Source organism: Xiphophorus hellerii, chromosome 3 (assembly GCF_003331165.1).
Source record: "Xiphophorus hellerii strain 12219 chromosome 3, Xiphophorus_hellerii-4.1, whole genome shotgun sequence".
Classification (NCBI taxonomy): Eukaryota; Metazoa; Chordata; class Actinopteri; order Cyprinodontiformes; family Poeciliidae; genus Xiphophorus; species Xiphophorus hellerii.
Genome location: NC_045674.1, coordinates 15,601,138 through 15,622,761, shown reverse-complemented (window position 1 = coordinate 15,622,761; position 21,624 = coordinate 15,601,138). Strand labels below are relative to the sequence as shown.

At 38.7% G+C, this 21,624-nt stretch overlaps 1 protein-coding gene across 4 annotated transcripts in view; it reads left to right on the top strand.

Moving 5' to 3' along the window:
- The first annotated feature begins 701 nt into the window (after positions 1–701).
- The window catches only part of efna3b (ephrin-A3b), a 71,197-nt gene continuing 50,274 nt past the window's right edge, over positions 702–21,624 (top strand). Inside the window, exons 1-2 of one of the 4 annotated variants that reach the window (XM_032558912.1) lie at positions 702–1,618; positions 1,765–1,982. In XM_032558912.1, coding sequence (XP_032414803.1) covers positions 1,873–1,982 — 110 coding nt within the window. In that variant the 5' untranslated portion in view covers positions 702–1,618; positions 1,765–1,872. Of the gene's footprint in view, positions 1,684–1,764; positions 1,983–21,624 lie in introns of all 4 variants that reach the window. The other 3 variants (XM_032558911.1, XM_032558910.1, XM_032558909.1) reach the window with 3 other exon arrangements.

Below are 21,624 nucleotides of genomic sequence, written 5' to 3'. Positions count from 1 at the left end.
CAGATAATGAAGATTTACAGACATGCTACAGCTACACTCTCAATAGGAAAACTATTTGTCAAATACTTTCCACAAATCGAGTCTTTGTGGAAGAGTGACAAGTAGAGAGTCATCGTTGAAAGAAAGCCAATAAGAGGCTCTTGTTTAAAGTCGTAGGAGAGAGAATGCATAGAAGAAGTGACCTGTGCCAGATGTGACCAAAAATTTACTCTTTGGTCACAAAAAGTCTGGGGCAGAGCTTCACCTTTGAGCAGGATTCCAAACAGGAAGCAACAAATAAATGGTGTAAATCAAATTAAATGAACATCCTTTTTAGACCGGCTGCATAAAAACAGAAAAAAGAAATAGCGACGGACTAAGACAGGACAGATTTTTCTAAGGGATCCCTTGGGATCACTTGTAAAAAAAATACCGGGTCTGGGGCGAGGAATGGTTGCAATGCTTCTGCCTACCAGCTGTTCTGTTGAAGCCCACCAACAGAAACAGATGAATACAAATACTTTACATATTTGTATCTGTTAAACACAAAAACGTTCAAAACAATGTCATATTTTTTACCCTCTTCAGCTTAACAATCATTGAGGATTTACGTTGGAAAAATGACAAATGTGAAAAGGTTCAGTGTGCATAAATTCTTCTCTGCGAGGCAGCAGCTTTCAACGTGGATTACTTACAAAAGAAGTACATTTGGTTCAGTTTTGTGGTGAGTCACATTTTCCCAGAGGGATTTCCCCCCTTTATGAGGAGGACTGAAGATGAATAAAACTAACCTACTGTGTTTGGAGGGGAATCGGGATTATTTTATATATGGATATATGCTTTTTTTTCACCCCCGTCTTTGCATTAATAAGACAACTGTGCGTGCAGGTGTGCTTCACTGTGGTGAAAAGGCTGCACGTTGATGGAATAAACTGGTTGCAGATGATCGCTGGGTCGCATCAAGAGCGGGATGTACTTTTGCAGCATCGCTGTGAAGCGCAGGTACTGAAGGAAAAACCTTGAAGTCGCGCCGATGTCCGGTGATGTGCTGCAACTCGGCCACAAATCTTGGAGGAATGCGCCTTTTTTTTTTCTGTCTGTCGCTCGCAGGGGGGTGGAGTTAGGAAGTGAACGAGTGGTGCCTACCAAACAGAGAGGAGGAGGAGAAGGAGGAGAGCGACGTGCGGGCAGCCTTCTCACCGTGCACGATGGTTGTGGAAGGGAAGAAAGCTTGATTTTGTTTTTAGTTGCTTTGCTGCAGCTTTGAGATCGTCTGCGCATTTATTGGGAAAGAATGAAAATAAGCTGCAACAGTTTAAAAAGAAAACACTTAAAAAGAGGAGGACTTTTTCTTTCTTTCTTTTTTTTTTTTTTTACTGTTGATCCTTTATTTATATTTTTAAATTTTATTTAAAATAACCTGCACACAAATCGTTCTCGGACTGCTTTAAAGACCCGGAGGAACACCGACCTCCCGCTTGGACCCAACGCCGACCTGCGACACTTCTCTGGCGGCCTCAGCAGCAGCAGTTCCCCGGTGAGAGGAGGAGGAGAGGGGGGCGCCTCGGTTATAAACACGGACCATAAACCCCGTTCTTTGAAGCTCTGGGATCCGCTGGTGGAAGAGGAGGAGGAGGAGGTTCGCACAGTCTGGTGTTACAACAGACTTTTACAACACTTCTTACCCAAACAGCATCTCTGAAAGTAGCCCGTTTGTGTGCATGCATGCGTGAAGCTTTGTAAAATGTTTTTCATTGTTTTTATTGCCTCCTTCTCGCTTGTTAGGCATTGCTGGGATGTTTGAGCCGCGCTGTTTGGTGGGGTGACCGAGAGAGAGAGAGAGAGAGAGAGAGAGAGAGAGTGGCCGCAGAGACCGAGAGAGGAGCCGGGAGCATGGCTCTGGCAGCGCTGTCTCTTTGGGTGCTTACGAGTCTCACCTGGGGCAGCATGCTCCAGGTGTCAGCCAACAGACACTCCGTTTACTGGAACAGCTCCAACATACAGTAAGATCCCCGTCTTTATCTCTCTTTATCTTCGTTATTAATACTGGACGGCTCGTTTTACACTTTTAATGCATTCCCTGCTCTCTTTGTATGTGCTCTTTCTTTTTTTTTTTTTTGCATGCCCATCTATTTTTTCCTCTTGATGGAAAAGGTTGCACAAGCCCGAGAAAGAAATTCAGTGGAGCTATTTTTGAATCCTGCTCTGCCAGACCCCCGCTGTGTGGTCAAGGTGGCTCCAAAACATCTTTTCAACACCCTCTGCTCCACAGCTGCTCAGACATATTTATATTCCTGCTCCTTGTAGTCTGCTTGTAACAGTTTATTCCCTCTACGTTCATGCATAGGGAGAGGGAGAGAATGTGACTCCTCCATCTCTCATCTCCTCTGTCTTACTGTCTTCTCTTCTGTGTGATTCAATTAGGAGCACTTCTTCATGCTGACCCCATTGTGTTGCAGCAGTGTCACCCGTTCAATCTCTCACTCTCCAAGTTGCCATCTCTTTCTGTTCCTCCCTAACTCCCCTTTTTCTGGTTTACACACAGAGCCTGAGTCTTTATTTTTATCCTCCTAATCCTTTGCTCCTTGGTTCTGTCTTTTTTATTCCTCCTCTGTTTTTTATTTAAACATTCTCCTCCTGAGTTCATGTATGGCTCTGTGCCACCGGATTTATAAGGAATGCAGCACCAGTCTGCAGCAGGACAGTAAAAATCGTTCATGCAAATGTACATTTATATGAAAACGAGCCCATTTGGATGCAGTTTGTCTCGGAAGTATTGAAATATTTTATTTGAATCTTGTTTGCAGATTGATTTATTGAGTTCACAAAAGAATTCAATTACAAAAATGGTCTTATTTTCTCTTACTGCACCCTTTTCCTTTTTCTCACCATGGAGTGAGTCCTGTCTTTGTGAATGGTTTCTGGTACTAGGCATCGCTCAGAATATCTTGTGTTTTGTTCTGCAGCATCTACTATTTCCAAGGCTGAGCATTGAGAAAAAACAACGATTCTGTACTATTAAGGGTACAAACATCATGTAAGGCTTGAGAAAATATGCTGTTGTTTTCGGACGGGGGGGGGGAGGAACTTAAATGATTTGGTCCGCCGGCGCCAACTCCAATTGTAGGCCAGCAGTTTCTAGCTTGCGGCATGAAATAAAACTATTAGAGGCGAGGGAGATTATTTTATAGCTCATAACTGGAGAGCTGTAAGTAGTGGATAAAGTAACAGAAGCGGAAACCACTAAGGTCTTAGTTTGTGACGTGTTACTGGAAGCATAATTGCAGGAAAATGCTGCACACTTAGTGCTCAAGTGTTTTAGCTTAAATTTTCTTGCTTTTCTCCTCATAATTTAACATCTCCCCCAACTCCCTTACTTTGAATTATAATTTTGGTAATAAATGCAAATGAAATTCCACCTTCAGTTTTTATATCTGAGACAGAAGTTGGTTTTTGCAAAGGATGCTTAAAGGCATAAAGAAAAGCAAAGGAATGGAACAATCAGCAAGGCGTAACTCGAGCAGCGCTAACCTTGACAAAGCTTTTAGTTCTGTCGTTTGTCCGTTGATCTATGCTGCACATTCACAGCCAGAAGAGGTATTTTCTTTCCAAGAAAAAGAAATAAAAATAATATGGAGCATGCCTAACCTTTAACCTAGCGCTCTTGGACCCGAGTTCTGCAAAGCCCAGCAGTTTCTTACCCCTCCCTTCCTACCGCTACTGTTTTCATCCCAGAGGCAGAATATTCTTAGCTGGTGCAGTGAGAGTGTCTTTTACAAAGAAAAAAAGAGAAGAAGAGGTGGTTAATTAAAGAACATTCTGATCTCTGTGGACCTGTCTCATCCCTGATCCTCACATCGCAGCCTTTTTTCTGTTCTCTCTGTGCTCAGACACCATGACAGCGGCCTGAGCAGTAAGAAGCAATAACTTTTTTTTCAGAGGTGCACCCATCAATCGGTTGGAGATTGAAGCCTGCCAATTTATTCCTGATCAGCTCTAATTAGTGATTGGCAGATCGAATGCTGAGAATTTCTTTTTCCTTTTTCAAATAATGCACTGATGCTAAAAATGAACATCATTTTTGGTTTTAGAATGATTCAACAAATAATATGGTTTTTATTACACATTTTAGGACGTAATAAAATGCAGGTTGGGAAGGTGTGCTTTGATGCATAAATTGAGATAATGTTGTAAATCCTTCATTTTCTGTTAGATTCAAAATTTCATGTCTGAAAAGCACAGAGCAAAATTGCCTTTTGTGTGTCGTTGAAGAAAAAAAAAAATCAGAATCAACCTATTTCCCCTTGATTGACTGTGATTGGTGATTATCAGAACAAAAATTTTTTTTCTGATTGGTTAAATGCATTAAAAAGGAAAACTCCCACTATGCATTTATCAATAAGATAGTTTTTCAGTTTAATAAAAAAAATCAATATATAAAGTATAAATAAATAAAGTATATACCAAGAAATCTAAAGCACAATATTCTCTCTTCTATGTGTTTAGTCATGGACACTCAAAACCAAGGCTGAGTGTAAACTACCTGCTGTCAAACTAACTATGGTACTTTTCTACTATTATTCACACTATTATTTATTTTTTTCTATTACTTTAACATTTTCTATCTATCTGTCTATCTATCTGTCTGTCTATCTGTCTGTCTGTCTGTCTGTCTGTCTGTCTGTCTAGAAATTCCTTCATTTTCTGTTGGACTTTAAACAGCAATAAGAAAGAAAACAAGGGCAGAAATATTCAGTTCCTTTTATTCAGACTACAACATGCATTAGTTTCTTTTGGGTAAAAGTAAAACAGTATCAGTAGGGACACTCATCCCCCTCATCAACCACCAGTACAATTGCTTCCCTCAAGGGGACGCACCACACTTTGGGAATCTTTGCTTTACAGAAAAAAAAAATCTTGAATCAAAAGGTCAGATTCAAAGAAAACCAAAAATCTGGATCGGCCTGATGAATGCATCTCTGACACACAAGCATACCATTCTTAGTTAATTTGCAGGCAAAGAGCCATTGATGCCTACATACCAAAAGACTAAAGAAAAAAACTGTCCAACCGCCTCTTGTGTACACCAAAAATATGTATTTTTTCTGTTTCTCGGGTTCAGTTTCCACCATTTATTTTAATCTCTGCCAATAGTTACAGGCTTGGCTGGCATGCCTTGTAGCCACTGGCGGTCAGCCTCCCTGGAGTTCCTCTAACTCGCAGCGTAGTGCGGAGGCTTGCAAGGCCAATAATAAGCTGTACTATTGCTGTCAGTTTGAGTAGTAAACACATTGTAAAGCCTCGGGATGCTGCAGCTTCCCGAGCAGCTCCTAACCTCGGGCCACTCATCAACCACAAGAAACGGGCTAGCAAGGATTAACAGCCTCATGCACTAACACATGCAAACAGATTCATGAAGCTTGGGAAATTCCAACAAGTTTGCGCACACATTTCTGGAGGTTTCTCCCTTATTAGGGCATAAAAGTTTCTTTAGATGTGTGTTTTTATGTGTGGGAGTAAGTGTTTGCTACAGATGTCTCTGCTCACTGATGGGTGACGGAAACAGAGGCAAATCCATCAGTCCGTTAAATCACACATTATCTTCCACCACCTGGCAATTAACCACCGCTGGGAGCAACCGTATACATGTGTACGAGTGTAATTCAATAACACGGCCGTTAACTTGATTAGCGATATCTCTCAATTTATCAGTTGCATATTTTGCAAGTGATTACGTCCTGTGTTATTTGTTGTTTCTGCTCATATTGCGTTCAGGTGTTCGTCCATGACGGTGTCACCTCTAAGGCAGGTCATTGAAACGTGGCCAGCTGTCGCTTGCGGCGTTTTCTCATCATGATGTTGAGCTTCCATATGTTTAGTAATTGATCTCGAGCTGGAAATTGTTTTCTATTCATGCCGCTCCCCTTGCATTGAAGAAAGCGAGGAGAGTCACATAGGCTGGGAGGGAAACAATACGAGAGTGAGTGATGCTGCGAGAGGACAGAGGAGGAAAGTCCAGAAGGGTGCAGATGAATTTTGAGCTGAATTACAAAAGAAAAAGGGGGGAAAGGGTCAACACAATAATAGTAATAGTGCTCAGCTCTGGTCAGATGGATTTTTTTCTGTGTGTGTTTTGCAAGACAGAGAGGCCTGACATTCTGCCTCTAGCATATCATCAAACCCAGTTGTATCCCAGATCCACTTAAGGCCAAAGTATGTCTGCTCAAAGAAAGTTTTAATCTGAGAGCTCCCACCTGTGTGTGAGCCTGACACCTGCATGCCTCCCGTATGGAAGCCGCACCATCCGTCCTAATCACATGACATAAGAATCAGATAATTCATTAGTGAAGAATAATAAGGCCGTGCCGTGTGCATGGGTGAATGGATCCGGGTTGCCGGGTGTGAAGATGTGTGTGCAGATGCTCTGCACTGAGGCCTCATTAATTAAAAGCAATAGGGAACTCCTGCGTGATGGATCACTGGTGTTTGCATAATATGATTCAATGTTGTTGGCTCTCCCATGCTGCTGCAAGTCTCTTTGTGAAAGTAAATAATAATTTTTTTCTGATTGGGAAGGTTTTTTTGTCTTGTAAATGAGCGAAGGAATACGGGACATGCATGCTAAAAGGGAGCAGGGGGAAATTTCTGTCGCGCCTCATTAATAAGTTGGATTTTTTAGGACTGTGCTCAGTTCCTCTCACATGAAGCCCTCCGTGGGAGGTGGTGTTTTGTGGGGTACCTTAATGGGAAACTGTCAAATTAGGTTGGTCTGACTTTTTCCACTACATTAAAATGTGTTTCCTTGCTTTGAGATCTTATTTTTCTTTTCTACGGCTACGCTTTATGAATGTTCACATTCTTTCAGGTGTTGACCAAAGCTCTGTTATGCATTGACCTCACAAACATGCCTTTTTGTAGAATTGAACCAACACATAAAAGAAAAGAATACGCATTGGCCTTGATTTGTTTTAGGAAAACAAACCCAGAAATATTGAGGTGATAAATCTGTCTTGAATAGATTTTACTGTAGTGACTGGCTAATCAGATGCATCGCTGTGAAAGTGGAAGAGAGAATGAAGCGCTGGCACTGATCTAATTTTGAGACAGTATAGTGCCATGGTTTAGATTCTAAGTAAAGCAGTAAAGATGCACGTATCGAATGGTCAAAGAGCCACATGGATCAATATTTCTCAATCGGCTCTAATCTGACATTGACAATTAAGTTTAATTTATTTATTCCTTTCCTGTAAATGGAGCAAAAATATTTAAAAAAGCATAATTTTCAGTCTACAAATGCATGATCAGGCAGTGTGTTCCTTGTGAGACTCTGTTTCTTGAAAATTAGATAAAGGTTAGAGACAAAGGTTTATGATGAATGGAGATAAATAGAGAATTTTTAAAATAATTTATTTGCTTTCTGATGGATTTAATGTTACAATCCCTGTCAAGAAAATTGCTTTGGAGTCATTAGAAATCAGTTTGGGTCAAAATCAGAATGAGCAATGAAACTGGCCAAGAAAAACCTGATTTGTGTTAAAGACGGTTTGGCTGTCAGCTTGGTTTCAAAATTTGGCAGAAATGTTACTGATCAGGATGAACGTAGTTTTTAACAAAACAAAAAAAAAGCAAACTGAAAAAATAGGGTTGTACCAAAATTGGTTATTATTTCAAATTTAGGCAATTTCATGTGGAGCCAGTTTGACTAAAGCTATGGACGGATGATAGTATCTTAGGAACAAAGCTAATGCTTCCAAAGAACTTATTTTTAGTTTTCAATATTTCAAAAGAGCTGACCGTGTAGCGTGGTAAATTTGAAAATTAAGAACTGCACAAAAGCAGTGGATTTATGCAGGCTTTGTTCATTTTCAGTGGACTATTGAGTAATCTGCTGTAATAAAAGTAATGCATGAGGCCACCTCTCAGCTGTAGCCCTAACAGTTATTAATGGGCCTTGAGTTGCAATATGGAAAATTAGCTCAAAACAGGATGAATTGTTATTTGTTATTATAAATTGAACAATCGGTAATTGTGATTTTTTGGGGGGTTGGATATCTGAGATCTGGTTTCCATTTAGCTTTCTGAACATGTGCTTGTTATCTAGAATCTCATTAAGACACATGAACGATTTTACAGGACGGTGTAAATTACTTAAAGATGTCACTGTGAGGGTGAGTGATTGCTTCTCACACTGTGGTGCTTTCTGAACAGTAGGAGGATGATTAAAAGCTTCCCTCTGCTGCTGTCCATGATGCCCGATTACAGTAACGTTCCAAAACCAACAGTCTGACCGATGCACCTGGGGTCTGGCCAGGTGTGCACAGATGCGAAAACGCAGGGAGTTCAAAATGTGGAGTCTTTCCTTCTGTGTTGCTGGTTCAATTGCTGACCACAATCTGCTGCTCTACTGCACTGATAGCCCTTAATCTGATCGCCAGGGAAATATAGTTGTGAAAATCACAGAAGGCTAGAGCCAAAACTGGCATCTAAAATCACCTAGGGACTTCTGTGTTAATCTACTGTCGTGTTATATGATGGGAGGTTTAGAATGGAGGTAATTAGGTAAGGCAGCAATTTTACTTGATTAGAGATGTACGATTAAGAAAGTTTCTTAGGAAATACTTGAATTAAAACAAGCAAAACTGGACAAGAATCAGAATGAGACTTGTTCAATAAATGCTGCATGCTTTTAATATTTAGGAATATATGGAGGCAAAGAAAGTCCAATCAGATACAACACAACCTGGAGAACAAAAAGAAAATGTACTCAGATATAAAAAACAAGAACGTAAAGAAGCAAAATCTATTTGCTTCTTCACAGATTTCCTCTGTTATTTCTTTGTTTGCATTCATCATCAAACAACTTTTGATACAATCCATGGATAACTTGGGTAAATACAAAATACTGTTTTGAAATAATGGTTTATATTAGAAAGGGAAGAAATGTATCTAAACCTGTTAAATTATGAATTATCTGTGATTATTCACATTTTCTTGGTTCAATTTTTTTGGCCAGGCCTGAGTACTGGCTAACCAGTGCAATCAAGAACCTGCTTATTGGGAATCCGTCTGACAACCTGAAGTATATAAAAAATATATAAAAAATAAGCAACATCAGGCCTCAATCTGAGACATTTTAAGAACAGACTACAAATTGGTCAGTTCGGAAAAGGGCTATCCTCTAAAGGGTGAAATTAATAGATTATTAGGAAAACCAGATTTGTGCAATCAACTACTAATGTGCATCATGTAGAGTATAATGCAGTACTCAAATAACTTGCAGTTTTTAGAAATTAACTTTAAAAAAAGAGAATGTTGAAATAGCAGTGTACTCGTCTTGGAGGTTAGTAAAGAACCAAGAACATAATTTAAAGCACTGCAGCCCCCACTTACCTAAATGAAGATCAGTGTTCAACAGTAAGAAAGAGAGAAAATGGCATCCAGAGGAGAGCTAAATAATGAAAACCACTGCTGAGCAAAAGAAAAAAAAAACTACATAAAGACCCGTCTTACATTTAACAAAAACATCTTGTGGATCCTCAAAAATCGTGTGAAAATATCCATTGGACTCAAAAGACAAAAGTGAAACATTTTGAAAGTTTTGCCTACTGTTACATGTGGCATAAAACTAACATTGAAATGTCAGAAAAAGCACATCATACTGACATTTAAAGTAAAAAGGTAGGTAAAGGTAATTTTATTTATATAGCACATTTTCAGCAACAAGGCAATACAAAGCGCTTTACAGGAATTAAAAGGAAATACAAACAAAATTAAAGCTGTGAAGCATTCAACTTTTGGCTGTCATGGAGCATGCTGTAGAACAATATGTTAGGCATATTTTCAGTAGTTAAGCAAGTGATCCGAACTGTCTAAGGAATACAAACGGATACTGTTCAATTAGTGATGTTGGCTGTAATAAGAGATGACGAAGCTAGTTGAACATATCAACTCTGTATCCACTGTTTTAAAAAAGTAAAATCCTGTTTTGCCGTTATTGTTCTATCACACACAGTGTAGTGCCACCTCTGCTACTAATATAAAGAATCATTGATGGCTCAAGGCAGTAAATGTTGAATAAAAATGATTATGGGATATTTCTTAAAGCGAGATTGAATTGGTCATGTGTTTTCATCAGTGCCTCTGCTTCAATCCTTTTTATACTCTAGAAATGTCCAACATGGCAGGTTCTATAAGCATCATCCATTTTTTATAACTTGAAATTTCGTCTTATGAACTGCAAGTGTTAATTTTTTATAGAGTGAAATGACTGCGTCCTCTAATTTCCCTCACTTTTAGTAACATTTAGTAACAATATGGAAGTTTTCAAAAAGCAATGTCTCCCACAGCGACCGTGTTCTTAGCAGTGCATGAAAACACGTGTACCGTTTCACACATGAGATGTTGTTGATCTTAGTGTTGCCCTGTAAGCTGATGCCTAAGCTCCAGGAGCGTAATCAGGTGCTAATAACAAGGCTGTGATGTTTACAAGCTGTTTCAAAGTGGGTTAGGCATTAGTGTGCATGAAGTGTGTGAGCGTTTTCATTGATACCTACTCTATTTCCCACAGGCACTGGGGATTTTGAGGAGGAGGAGGGGGTAACTAATATAGACTCGCGCGCACACACACATGCAGATAGCAGATGCTCATATGGTGTGTCGATATCATGGCTAATGATAGCAGCGAAACAGCAGTTATGAGGCCATATGCTGAACCCGATCAGAGCAGAGCAGAGCAGAGCGGCCTAACTCTTATAAACTCTACAGATGAGACAATTAGTGCTCTGCTACATAAAGGCTGAGCAGTTTCATGTTAGATGGCTGCAGTTTTCATCAATAGCACATGTTGAAATTGATTGCAGGCAGACAGAGGGGCTACACAGCGTTGCTGTAGTCTTGACAAAAGTGAGAAGTCTAGAATGTAACGGAGTAATGATTGTTTTCCTTTTCTGGAAAGTGTACAAAAACGAAGGTAGTTTGGAAAACTGTTTCCGTCCGTCCGTCCATCCATCCATCCATCCATCCATCCATCCATCCATTGTAGTAATGTAACTCCTCAATGGGCAGAAATTATTGTTAGTTGTTCAGCCTTGATTATGAATAATGTCCACAGTTTCTCTCAAACAGGTTTTGTAAAAATTAATTATGCACGGAGATGAGAAAGTCTCACTGAGTTTGAAGGTTCAATTTAGCAGCTTAAAAAAAAAAAGACAAGCCAAAGAAGATTCCTCGCTTCACCAAACTGCACAGAATTATGCTTCTTCCATCCACTGAGAGAGAGCGTGGTAGAGAGCTAGCGAGTCTTTAATTGAGGTTTTATCCATTTAAGCTGTCACTAAGAGGCCAACTCTGAAACCTTTTAACCACTCTCCTCTCAGTAATGACACGAATCAGAGAGGAGATGTGTTTGTGTCGGCGATGTGGTGTGAAGGCGTGTGTGTGTGTGTGTGTTAGCGTTCGCAAAGCGGGAGGGTAATTATGCGGAAATTGGGAAATGGCTAAGTGAATTATGACCTTGTTTCAGCAGAAGGTTTTAATCAGGCCCAGCCAGGCCAGAGAGGGAGGCAGAAAATGTTTGGCGCAGAGAGCACTCTGCCGCTGATGGCAACAGCGAGCAGCCGGTGAGGCTGACACTCAGCCTGCCTGATGTGTCAGAGGGAAACTAGTCAATCAACTCACCACTCAGAGAGATACTGTCAAATCGGAAATCCGTTGGTGGAAAGTTTATCCTTGGTGAAGAGGCTGAGTGTATTCTTTAGTGTATTGGTTGTTGTATCATTTTTCAGTTACTTTGTAAATCTGCTCAATATTTGGATTTAGGACAGATTACTTCAGTGCTTTCCACATTTTTTTCTTTTTGGCATCCCTGGTGAGCATGTGTGTGAAAGCCTCTAAATTAGTAGATGTTATGGAGACTTGGAGATCCCAAGATGCCACTCTGGCTGTATTTCTCTTTTGAGATTTTTTTTTTAGCCTCCTTTACAGTCCTCCTTATTGTGGGTGGCAGCAAGATTAACTTGTCTATCACACGTCCAGTACTTTTAACTTTTTAGTGGTGGCTCCGACTGTAGACATGGCCAAGTTTAAGTCAGTAGTTATTTTTCTTTTAACCTGACCTAACTTTCATGTTTTCCACAGTTTCTTACGATCTTATGAGATCGGCCTCTGGTTACATCATATGTTTATTCCAGAGAAACAGGGCATTAGATTTTCTGATTAAGACAGAAGATTAAACAAACATTTGGTTGTTCTTCTCTGCCGCATCGATGCACTTAAATTATTGACTGGATCGTTCAAAGAAACTCAGTTTGAGATTATGCCGCTGTAATTAAAGACATTGGTTGAAGAGTTCTTAAATCTTTACATGGAGTGTAATCCTGAAGGATGTTGTTTTTTTATGTTTTTAAAGTTCTGTATTGAGCTGAGCAATGACTGATAAAGAAGCATTTTTTTTCAAACTGGGCAAAAGATTTAATTTTAACCCTGATTTTGCCCTTAAAATACCTATCTAAATTTATGCCGCTCAGACTAGACTGTATCTCAGTCTGTTTAGTCGTTGTAAGTTAATTTTTACATTCCAGTAATGAATGACAAAAATAAACAAGTTAGATTCACCATCCATATTGTTCTACTAAACTTTAACTTTTAGACCAGATATCCTGCTGTCAGAATATCTGATTTACAAAATTAAACATCTTTTCAATCAAAAACTGACCTGTGTTGTGGTGATTTTGGCTTCACCGAATATTTTCATTGTGTGTTTCAGCTTCAGTGGAAATCAGAAGTGTCAGATATGATTTGTCAGCTTTTTGAAAGTACCATAACAGAGTAACCACCAAAGTTAGCATGTGGTTCACAGCTCACTGTTGATGGTAAACCAAAGTATTGCTTCAGTCCAGACTACATTTGATCATCTTTTATCTGAAACACTTGAACTAATTAAACCTGAGCTCAGATAGTTGCAAAAATCACTGAGATCTTTAAATCAGTTTTTGGACTTAAGAAACCTGTATTCTGTTTGTGAAAGCATAAAAAGGGAGAATTAATTGTAGCACCACCACCTTTTAACCTTACAATCAGACAAACAATAACACAACAATAAGTAGACTGGTCAAACCTGTGCTTAATAAATAGAGTGGAGTATGCACATTTCAGCTGAATGCAGCTGATTCACATACAGTTATATTCAGGTTGAAATATTTTGACATGCAGTCTAATTCCATCAAGTTACAATAGAGCAGAGTCAGACTCGGCACGTCATAAAAGGCCAGTTGTTTTGATGCTTGCTTCTGAGTAGACAAATTGCTTCACTACTTTAAGTTCAGACTAATTGATTAATCCTTCTCTTCAGATGTGTGTGGGGTCAGCAGCTCTGCTGTGTGTCAGCCTGCAATGCTTCTGGTCTGGCTGTCTGTTTCTGCTGGTGTTCGATCGATGGCGTCCTGCAGACTATCCACTCTTCTCCTGAATGTTTCAGCCTGTTTTCTCTCTCCCTCATCCAGCCCTCCCATCCTTCTCTCTGCCTCTCAGTCTTTGCTGTCGGCTCGGCCTCGAGGCATCATTTCCTCTCCTCATCTGCATCAGTGTAAACTCTCCAGGCGCTCTTCCCTTCAGACAATGAGCTCTCACCATGCGTGCATATGTTTGGATATTTTCTGGACAGATTGCTTTATTACAATGAATTCCATCTGTCTTCCCATCTTGGACAGCATGTGGTCAAGTTCTAAATTTCATCAGAAAGAGAAGCCCTTCACTTGTTTTTAAAGGGCTTTTGTGTGTGTTTATGAATATATCTAAGTCAATGATTATTTTCTAATGTAGAAAAAATAAATTCCAAAATATTTCATGGGTTTCTTTTCCATATTTTTGAAATCTGGATCTACTAGAAACTAAATGAAGAATTTTATTTAGCTGATAAGACAGACGTATCTGAGGCCTGATTTTGTCATTGACTGTCAATCTTAATGATCATCAGCACAATATCACGGAATTTATAATCTCTGTCTTTAATTTAAAGTGCATTGTAGCCACACATTTCCACACAGTTTGTAGTGACAAACTTTTAACCTTCAGCTACAATGAAACATTATAGTATGAATGTTGTTTTGGTCTGATTTTATTCACAATAATGCTTGTGATGGCATTCTGGATGGCATTCTGGACTTTTCCTTTGTGGTGGTCAGAAATCTTTGTCCCCAGATTTCTGCATAAACTCATCCATGAGGAGGAACCTTCATTTTAGCTGCTTTATGTTAAGGCTGTTAATAATGTACAAAACCTAGACTCAGAGAACTACACAAATTATGAAACAATTGGGCACAATCTCAATGGCAGCAAAAGGTTTTCTGTCAAAGCATTATAAAATATGTTTGTGGAGATGTAGAAGTAATAATCATAAATAGCTTGCTTTTAGAGTTTAGAACGGTTGATATTTTTTGATGTGTTGTACAACTTTTACATGCTCAATATATATATATATATATATATATATATATATATATATATATATTTATTTTTTATTGGACCAACCCTTACTTCCTTTTTATTGTTTTCATATAGTAATGTTTTTCTACCTATTTTTGTAAAGAGAAATCATCATGGCTTATAATAAATGAGATTTTTTCATAATAACTCAAGCTGTGCGAAATGGAGTTCTTTCAGTGCTACTTTGTAACTAAAGACAGAAATTGTATCAAAAAATAAAATGACATTGAAATATTTTGAAGAAAAAAATGAAACCATTGATACACAATTAGCCATAATAACTAATAACAAGCACATGAAAACCTTTTCATTCAATTCAGAAGAAGCCAGCCTAATTATTCAGATTACATATACAGTAACTGTCACAATGAACAGTGTTTAAAACTTATATGATATTGCTGTCATTACTGTCGTTTGAAGACTGTTCATTTATCCAAAGCACCTGCCAAATAAATAAATTAGTTAGGGGCCCTCAGCCTTTCTCAGATCCATGCAGGATGAAACTATGAAGTGTGGTTGCTAAACTTCACTACAAGAGTAACAGACTAATGTGAAAAAGCTTTTAGAATAAGTCAGCAGGCAGAAGCTTCCATTTTTCTTGGAATTCACAAAATAAATGAAAAACCAATATTTCCTGAAAGCATCCTTTAATGAGTCTCAGTAGAAACATGCAGCATCAATTGCCCAATCTTTCAATGCTTTATCTATTTTATGTTAAGGGTATTTAAAATGTAAAAAACCCTAGTCTCAGGGAACAGCACAGACTATGAAACAATTGGGCGTTATCTAAATGCAAGAAAAAACTATTTTCTGACAAAGCATCATTTATGCTTATGGAGGTTACTGTACATCTCAGGAATCTAAATTCAACCAGGGAAACACTTCTCCCATTCTCAAACTTTTAACTGGAACTTCCCTTTAGTCAGGCCAGACAATGGTAAACTTTTCAGCAAGAAACACTCCAGGTGAGTTTGCCCATAGAACAAAGGATGAGTGGAAAAACACTCCATGCCCACTATTGGGTACAGTGGGTACAGGAAATCTTATTGAGAGCCTGGTTTCGATGAGACCTTGAAAAAGCAGGCTTTTTACAGTAAAAAGTTTTCTCACAACTGAAAATGTTTGGCAGACATGTTGCCAAATCAACTATTCTTCCATAACCATCTCAGCCTGTAGATGTAAATCTTATATAGAACCTGTGGAGTTAGCTGAGAAGAGGAAAAAAAGTCTATAAAGCTGCTGTTCTTACCTTGCTATGTATGTTGGAAAGTTGTGTGTTACACTGGTCTAAGCATGAGAATGTAAAGGTGATTTTTATGAAGTATCAAGTTCTGTCAGGTTATGAAAGCCTGCATGAGACCTTTTCACATGGATTGAGATCAATGGTGTCTAGTTAGTGTTCAGCTGAATCCAACAAGATTTTGATACTTTTTTTCTTGATGACAGTCATCTTTTATGGCTTTTCCATATTTAAGAGTCAATTGACCATTTCGGAATCAAAATTCAATGCTCTGAGTGAGCAGACTGTTATGAAAACTGACTTCATGACCAACTTTCTGAATAAAAAAGTAGTGTCAGTCAGTGCAAATGACTGACAATTAATTTCACCGTCAGTTTTAAGACTCCATTATGCACAGGTTGGCATTGCTGCATTATCTGTACTGTGGTTGTGTAAATGGTGTGGCAGTGACACACATGGTTAGCATAAAGAGTGTGTGAGAACTATGGTGTTCACGCCCTTACATTTTTCAACATTTTCAAAAAATGTCTTGCACCCTGGCTTAGCTGATGATTAAATAATGTATGATACAAATCAAATGCTGAGGTTTGTAAAAGAGACACAATTACCTAAGGCAGTTATTGAAATGTATGAATAGGATGCAGAAGAAGATCCTGGATTTTCTTGTAAGATTGTTCAAAGTGGAATAGTCAAAAATTCAGGTAGAGATTTTGTAAAATGTACTCAACTTAAATGTTGGATTTTTCTAAAAAAAAAAATTCTACAGAAGATTATTTTAGGTCTTTTTAAACATTTTTGTCTGGGTTTTATGAGTAACATCCTTATGTTTTCAACCTTTCACAACGTGACTATTTTTAGGTTCACGTGTGTTTGCGGGAAATGCAGATTCATTGCTCGCTCGAAGTAGGAACGTTCATTAAGGGAAGACTGAGAGCTAGCAGTTCTGGCTGGCCCCGGTTCCAACACCCACGCTATCTGCAGGCTCTGCTCTGTGCTTCTACGCTTTGAGGTGCAGAAATGTGCTAGTGCTGCACATGAATGAGCGCGTACGATCTTTTGCAGCCCAATCGTCTCTCCTGTTCAACTATCTTGCTGTTAATTAGAGTGTAAAGTCCAAGACAGCTGCTTGAGGTGGATAGGTACGCTGTCTTATTCTGCTTATGGGATAGAAGGGGAGAGAACTGGAGGAGCGGGGGTGTCCATGGAGGATGTGGGGGTAGAAGGGTTCTTGTAATGAATGTACTGCAGTTAAAAAGGATTCTGTGTCACTTCCCGGGAGAGTGGGAAATAAAGGTGGTGGAGGAGGGAGAGAGGGAAATGTGGGAGGAGATGTAGTAGAATCGGATGCGTTGATAGAGTAGAGTTCTTCACATCCAGGAAAATACTCCTCCCATTCTACTATGTGCAGATACCAGTGTGTTTGAGTATGAGAACTGGTGCCCATGGCCCACGAGTGTCCCACCCACCCCCATTTATCCACCCATACATATGCATATTTCTTTTTTCTCCACCTTTACATCTGTTTTCATTTCTTCCTCTGTATTTTTCACTTTCATAAACACACACACACTCACGCACGCATCCTTTTCACTAACATTCTGGCACATACATATATGTGGGGAAAACTCATTTCACAGGGACAATCTCTGTCATTACCTCCCACAGATTCCTCAAGGGAGTTCATTGTTATTTTCTGCTAGCCGCAATCAAATGAAATAGAGCAAAGAGAGAGAACGCACTCCTCCGCACATAAACAGATAGAAAAACTTACTCTATCCAGTGCTGTTTGGTAAAGTGTGATTGAATAAATCATTGGGATGCCAACTGTACACCCACTTCCTCTATGTGTTATGAATAGCTGCTCATATCACTACTACAATTCCTTTATAAAGTATTTATTGAATTTTTAGACATTTTGTCATGTTACAACAATACACATAATTTTAATTTAATAGAATTGTATCCATTAAAGTTGTGCATAATTGTCAAGTGGAAGAAAATAGACATGATTTTCTACAGCTATTTAATTTATTTTTACAACAAAACATCTAGAAAGCGTGGCTTGCATTTGTATGTAACCCACACCTCTTCCTCCTTACTAATATCGTCTTGTCAGTTCACTAAGAGTGAAGAATATTGTTTTATAACCTTACTCTCTTTCAAACGCCTCCATGCCTTGATCCTTGGCTTGTCTGCTGTTTCTTGGACTTCATGATGTTGTTTGTTCAGCAATGTTCTCCAACAAACCTCAGAGGCCTTTACAGAACAGCTGGATTTATACTCTGATTACATTACACACAGGTGAGCTTTATTTACAGATTGGGTGACTTCTAAAGGCAGGTGTTTGGTCCATATTTTATTTTAAGGGATTAGAAAGCAAATGAACACTAAAGGTTTTATATTTTTATTTGGGAATATATATATATATATATATATATATATATATATATATATATATATATATATATATATATATATATATATACACACCAACACACATATAGTTGGTATATATACACACCAACTATATGTTAGTCTACAGCATAAAATCTCAATAAAATACTTGGAAGCTTTTGGCTGTAAAATGACAAAATGTGGAAAGGTTCATGGTATAATAATTCCCTAAGTTCGTTTAAAGTAAACACTACAACATCTGTGATTCACCAGGTGTTGCTGTTTTCTGTAAAATCCTTTGACACAATCAAAAAGCATTGCCACCATCGTCCTAGACCAGTTTTGCTCAGCGGTGTCTGCTGGTCTTTTTAAAATAGGACAGAATAAGACCTGGCAGAGAAAAGAAACCTAATGGAGGGTGAAGGGGAAGGACTGAGGGCACCAAAGAATAGAAAAAGAGAGGGCATTGCAGAACAGTGGTGCCAAAACCAGGGACAATTGTAATGAAAATGGCTGTTCACATGACCACAATAGCGCCTGACTGACAGCACTAAAGCAGCGCGGACGAGCTTATCCCGATCACTCAGGGCCTTGACTGGGGAAATCACAATGCCCTGGAGATCTGTCCTTTTTGGGCTCCAAGGATCACAGAGAGTCCACGGTCCCCCAGCCTTGGCCCTGAAACGTCCCCAACATTACCATATCAATGGCGTCCCGGCTGTTCCGCCAAGGAGCAGGGCGGCTAGCGATAGTGCTCCTGGTTAGCATCAGGAGCTATTCACTGGGGTGTCAATGCTAACTCAATACTCTGTGTGTGAATGGAAAGACGTGTAAGCTCACTCCTGTAGCGTGAACCCGTGTCTACAGAGCATTCAGCCCTCTGTCTGTGCCTGTATACGAGTCTGTGGGTGTCTCGCTTTCTTGCTTTATCTCTCTGGCTCACTCTGTTCTCACCTTCTTACAAGCACTTTCAAGGCTTGGATATTTGTTGAATAGTTTTGTTATGCCAACTGAAATGAGTCCAAAGCATAACAATTCATAATTCTCCAAAGCTGACATCCAATATTTGTTCAGTTTATCTTAAATCAGATTTTCTCTTATGCAAGTTCTGATCAGACAGTTAAACTGTTCATTGCTAAAAGTGGTTCAAGGTCACACTTGCATCTTTCTTGTAAGTACTTCTGTTTAATAATAATAATAAAAAGCAAAATACAAAACATTTTCTACCATGAAGTTAGGACAATCATTCTGCTCAGAAAAATATAATAAACCACCTCAGATTAGGTCACACCACTAATCCCATCTGATGAAAAAGGCTCTGTTGATAATATGTTTAAACGCTTCAGTTCATCAGAATTATTTATGTTGTGAGTCACTCACTTTTGTAAAGTTTAAACAGCCCTTTCTATTTTGGTGACTCCTAAAGATCATCACTGATATAGTCCTCTTTAAAACCTTCCTGGGTACACCCCTGCTCAGCAGTCTTAAGGAGACATTTAATATGTGCAATAGTATTAAAGCATTGGTACGTTTGAAATACTTTGAGTACAATGCACTAAATTAAAACTCACTTAAGGGTTATACCCAGTGGATTTGACGTATGTTAATAGCAATCATAATTAATTGAAACTCCACCTCTGCGGCAGAATCCGCTCAGATGAGATGCCACACTCAAAGTCTGGCTTGATATGAAGTCATGTACCCAGTAGAAATACAGAAACCTGTTGAGGAAAGTTCTGCCATGAAAACAGATCTAAATCCTAAATGTTTCAGCTCTCACCTGTAACTTAAAGTCTCAAGACCAACTCAGCCACTGCACACCTTAGCCACAACGTCATCAGACATGTGCAACATCAGCACAATACGCCACATGTGCACTGACAAGTTTTAAGTTTTTCATTGAACAATTTTCATTAATGTTGGTAATGTATGACAGTCTGACTTCTTTATGCAAACACTGCTGCTCTTTTCTAAGGCAGTAGATACCAGAGGGATGGGAAACATTAAATTTCACCTCATGGCATTATCTCTTTAAACCCTTTTCCAGTAGCATAACAGGTCATTCTTTCAGCATTATCAGTTGGTTCAGCCACTAGAAGTTTGAACTCTTTCTTGTCCTTGCAAGGACGCAGACTTTGCCTTAATCTTTTAAATATATTGTTGGTCTGTACTTCGGGCTCTTTGTAGTAACTTTAAAGATTTTCCTTGGTCTTTAATGGTTTCGCTCATTGTTATTTCTGCTTCACAATGAAAACATTCTGAGTTGAGTTGTGTGTGTGCTTAAAAGAGAAATGAGATGCTGCATTTTATTTTTTTTTCAGTATTCAGTTAATAGTGCTTTATTCATCACCATTTGTGGTAACTTACTATTTCCTGTCAGTTAAATTGGATTACCTTTGGTATTTTTAATAGACTCAACAAATAACATCCAAGTACCAAAAGCTGATCTTTTGACACAAAGAGTTAAAGTTACTTTGTTAGATTGAGTGGACACCAGATACCTTAAGTAGTGTAGTTTTAATAAGTAGTGCATCTTTATTACTAGACAGCACACAGTAGGCAGCATTTAATTACATTCCTAATAATATTGATATTTATTGCTGCTCTAATGCTGCTAGTTGGTCATAAAATCGTTAAAGCAAAAATGCCAACAATACTTTCAGTTTTTTTCACGATAACGATGATATGATAAATGCCCATTCCTTCTGGCATCTTGCCAATGCTGTTCCCCCCCTCTCACCAAATGACCACTGGAGATAGTCAAAGACAACATGAGTTTGTGTAAATATAAACTCCTATTTACACAAACTCGTGTAAATATATAGCCTTATAGCATAAGGCTATATTGCTTGTTGGATAAAAGGACAAGATTTTATAGGAATCTTAACTTTCCAAATGTCTTCTGCTGTTTTCTGGTGGTATAATAAAATTAACTAAGCAAAGTGTTTATATTAGAACCACAATCATTACATTGTTAAATGGTGCAATTTACTTTGCTTACTCCTAAGGTCTTTGGAAATGGGTATCTCGTCACTTTATATGAGGAAAGCAACTTAAAGCATAACTTAACTTAAGATTCTTAAGAAACTCTGCATTGTTTGAAAGTCAGCATTCAGGTATGAAATCTGCTCATTCCTCCTCAGTGAGGGTTTGCTTCTAGCAAAAATGACTGAAAATGAGGAGTTAAACTGAGTTGGAGATTATGTTGTGAGAGCAGGTTATTCCCTCCTTGTGCTGGGAGGATATTGTATCACGGGACTCCAGCGGTATATGGCCTTTTATGTTGTTAAAATGGCATTAGAGATAATAGTCAGTAAGGGTACAAGCCACAAAGTAGTCTTAACCTGATTATTACGCAACAGGGAGGAAATGGATGAGCTGAAGAAGAGGGGCTGCTTTTTAAATGTTGCAGAAGGGACGGAAAATGAGAGAGAGAGAGAGATTGGAAGATGGTTTATTGGAAAGAAAATCAATTCAAGTAAAAGAGGATAAACTAAATGAGTGAGGAAGACAGGTAAGATATTGGCAGT